Here is a 4,297-nt window from a genome sequence, read left to right as displayed (position 1 = left end):
CATCCGTTGCCCAATAAAAATCTTTGTGACATTAGGTGACAACAAAATAGGTGCTTTTGATAATATTTTCTTCAACTCTGAAGAAAACTTGAGAAGCCCTGGATGTCTACTGAGGCCTGATTTTTTAGAAGATCCCTTATGGCCTTCAAGATCTTGCAAAAGTTATTAATACACTTTACTAATCCAATTAAACTTTTTTTTTTTTAAGTAGTTGGATCTTTCCAGTTTAAGATTGTTCAGATCTTCTTGTCATCAGTTGCCAAGCCATTTGTAGATAGAACAAAAATAAGGTTTAATCAAAGACACAGTTGTTTGGTTTGATTGATAGCTAATTCTTTCTTAATCAAAGTAAAACTTGTCTTACATGTTACACCTGATTAAGCGAATACTTAGAAAATATAAGAGTATAATGTATGTAAATTACTATTATGTGAAGTAACATGTCAGAGAAGTTGGAATTCATACACTTTGTGAAAATAGGAGGGGCATAACACAGCCCATGCTCTCAAGTGATGTTTTCTCTTGATTTTCTAGAACCGGCTTGCCGCTATTTTCAATCTTTTTTGGTTCCAGAATGATAAATTAAAAGTGAAGCATGCGAGAAAAGAAAGCAGCAGACTGGAGAAAACTCCAGTTCCTTAAAGGAAAAATTGAGGTCAGAAAAAACTCTTGGAATAAACAGGCAAGTAGGCCAAGACAGGAAACAGAGCAGCAGTTGGCAGCTTCAACAAGCAGCACAAGGAGAGTCCTGAGTGAGCTAACAGCATGGACCAAAGCTGCGACTCATTAAACCCCATCTCAGAGTATGATGCCTCCGACAGTAGAGCCTCGAGAACTGGATGACTTCCTGCACAGACTCAATTGTCTGCAAATATCAATGGACGAGAAGAAAAACCTAGCGGCCCCAGAAACTAAAACAGAGATTAGAGAGGCTATTAGGGAGCTCCCACATATTAAAACGCATGGCATGGATGGCCTACCAGGTAAAGAGTCATAATATTAAGTTGGAAATGTTGACTTGCACTAATATCGAGTGCAAAATATAGAGATACATAAATATCAACTGCAAGAATATCGTGGTCAAGAATATTGAGTTTAAGGTAAGAAATACCGTTTTCTAAAATATCCAAGTCATTAACATTGTTTGCAAAAATATAGTTGTAAAAAATATCGTTTTTTAGTTAGTGTTATGTATTTTAGTATGTATTTTAAATGTATGTGCTCTATTTTTTGTCTTAAGTATTGCGTTTGTTTTTTAATATATGTGTTACATTTTTAGAAGTTATTAATTTTATTTTAAGTAAATTTTGCGTTTTAGTTCCGTAGCGCGTTGTGGGTTTATAGTGGAATAGGGTGGGAAGTAATTTAATTATAATAAATTGAATATTAAGTTTTATTTATTTTTGATTTTGTAGTGTTAATTGTGGGAATTATCACCCTAGTCCTTGCTCTGGCTCCAGACATCCTGCAGCCCACCACGCCTACGTTCGCAATGCAGTAGGCCAGCGTTTTTCAACCTTTTTTGGGCAAAGGCACACTTGTTTCATGAAAAAAATCACGAGGCACACCACCATTAGAAAATGTTAAAAAATGTAACTCTGTCCCTAGATTGACTATATATAAAGTAATTCTCTTGAATAGGAATCAAATAAACATAAAGAAAGTATTTTATAATTACTTTATTATGAAATAGTAAGTAAACAGAAATATGAAAAATTATAAAATACTTATTGATCAGTGCGCAACCTGGGCCTGTTTGGCTGAACACAAAGCTGATATTCTGGCTGGAATCGAAGAAGGACACACACGTAGCTCTTCGTCAACAGCTCTCAGTCTCTCTCTGTATTTAGTTTTTATAGCAATCATGCTTGAAAAGCTCATCTCACACAGATATGTAGTGGAAAATGGGAGCAATGTCAAAATAGCTTTGTTTGCCAGAAGGGGGAACTCCTTGGCAGTATCCAACCAAAAACTATCCAAAGGTAGATCAGCAAATCTTAGCTTGAAACCACGATTTTGCCTCAGTTCAGTTAGTTCCTCCTGCTCCTGTAAAGTCATGTCCTTTCCACCAACTGATGCTGAGCTATAAGGGTCCCTAACCCAGTCAAGACATTCAGTGGAGACTGAAGAGAAATAAAATGACAACCTCTCCTCGAGAGTTTTTATCTCACACAGTGCAGCAGTGTGAACACCTTGCCATTGCTTGGTGAGTGTGAACATTTCAAGATTGCCACTTTCCACGTGTTGATGCCAGAGTTGCACCTTTGAACGGAATCCATTTATTTTATCTGTACTTGTAAGCAGGTTTTCATTTCGGCCTTGGATTCGTGTGTTCAGTTCATTCAGATGATGAAATATATCTGCCAGGTATGCCAGCCTTGCACACCACTCATCACTTGCAAGCAGCTTTGCGTAATCTGGCCTCTCATTTGTCAGAAAGACTTTAAGTTCCTCCCGCAGCTCATACACACGAACCAAGACCTTGCCACGCGACAACCACCGGACCTCTGTATGAAACAGCAAGGTTTTATGCTTCGCTCCCATCTCCTCACACAAAGCTGCAAATATGCGACTTTTCAGGGGTCGTGACTTTACAAAGTTTACCATGCGCACAACATCATCCAACACATGAACTAGGTCTGCTGGTAAAGTCTTGGCTACGAGGGCCTCACGGTGTAAAAAACAATGCGTAACAATCACATCTGGATTTCTTTCCTTCACTCTGCTTACAAAGCCTTTGGTGCGCCCGACCATGGCTGCAGCTCCATCGGTGCAGACACTTGTGCAGTTTTCCCACTTAAGTCCTCCTTGTTCAAGGTATTCTGATGTGACCCGAAAAATTTCTTCTCCTGTTGTTTTTTCTGGCAATGCCTTGCAAAAAAAGAAGTTTTCTCTAATTGCATCACCATCAACAAAACGCACATTGGCCAAGAGTTGAGCATGTCCACTGATATCAGTAGACTCGTCAAGTTGCAATGCAAATTTCTCACTGATACGGATCTTTTCCAAAACCACACTTTCGATGTCTGCAGACATGTCATTAATACGTCTGGAAATTGTGTTGTCTGAGAGAGGGACTTTGGCTATTTCCTTAGCTGCTTCAGGTCCGAGCATCTCCTCTACAATAGCTTTGCAGGCGGGAAGTATTAATGTCTCTGCCACAGTGTGCGACTTTTTTGACTTGGCTATAAGTTCAGCAACTTGATAGCTAGCTTTAAGAGCTCTTTCATTTACCTTTGTGGTTTTTCTCATGAAAGTTGCCTGTTTCTCCGTGTTTTCGCGCAGGCGAACAAAATAGTCCGCATTCTTGTTTTGAAGCAAAGGGTGTTTCGTTTGGAGATGGCGTTTAAGTTTGCTTGGGACCATAGCACTGTTAGCTAGCTTTTCACCACACACCACGCACAGTGGAGTTGGTTTGTTTGCATCTCCGGTGACAGTAAATCCAAATGAAATATAGCTTTCGCTATATTGCCTTGTGCCAGAGAATTTGCTTGAGCTAACCATCTTTGCTTTCTTTTGATCCCCACTCATACTTGGGCTCTCATCCGGCTCCAAATTTTGTTCAGAGTCCAGTTGTTTCCTTTTCAAAAACGTGTCCATCACTGCAGTATCTCACTGTCACTCAGTACTAGGCATACACAAGGACGCTGCACCTGCAAGTTACCTATAAAAGAAATTTAAGATTTGTATCTATAAGGAGCAAATTGTGACTGGATGGTTTCTCAGACTCAGAGAGCCCTTGATGCCAATTTTAAGGTTAGCACGTGCTTTAACTACAAACGTTACGTCTGCCCAATTCATTATTAGTACTCATTGTGTATAAAGACTGATATGAACCACACAGTACTAGTATAACGCTTGCTCGTCTCTCTAGTCTGGAGACAAAGGTTAGTGCTGCTACAACCCATGCGGAATTCTCCAAAGATAGTTAATTTCTGCAACAGATATTGGGTGACCATGTAAATTTTTATTAAACAGACACTTTTGTAAATACATCTTGCCTCAAGCATCACTCAAAACTGCTCTCTACCCACAGACTAGGTGCGCAATAGCTTTCCTTGATACATGCAAGCTTATGATCACACCAAAATCCATTCCACAGGAGTGAAAACCATGGACCACATCACAGAAGCACTTAAGCTTAAGGAGGCGCGTGCAAGCTGTTAGGACGAATCAACATTTGTGAAGTAGGAATGGTTGCGCCGGGCTCTAGTCTCGTGCACAAATTAAAAATACAACTTCCAGAATAATAATTATTACATAACGATGGCTTCTTAATTAATTTAAACTCAGCATA

At 39.4% G+C, this 4,297-nt stretch overlaps 1 protein-coding gene across 1 annotated transcript; it reads right to left on the bottom strand.

The window, feature by feature from the left end:
* Positions 1 to 553: 553 nt before the first annotated feature.
* On the bottom strand, positions 554 to 3,600 carry LOC146860995 (zinc finger BED domain-containing protein 5-like). Its single transcript, XM_085646201.1, has 2 exons — positions 2,731 to 3,600; positions 554 to 637 (listed from the first exon to the last, which is right to left on the bottom strand). The coding sequence occupies exons 1-2, from the start codon at positions 3,598 to 3,600 to the stop codon at positions 554 to 556; spliced, it is 954 nt and encodes a 317-aa protein (XP_085502327.1).
* Between the last annotated feature and the right edge of the window lie 697 nt (positions 3,601 to 4,297).

Source organism: Triturus cristatus, chromosome 3_1 (assembly GCF_964204655.1).
Source record: "Triturus cristatus chromosome 3_1, aTriCri1.1, whole genome shotgun sequence".
Taxonomy (NCBI): Eukaryota; Metazoa; Chordata; class Amphibia; order Caudata; family Salamandridae; genus Triturus; species Triturus cristatus.
Note: the sequence above shows the minus strand (reverse complement) of the source record. Positions and strands in the feature narration are given on the sequence as shown.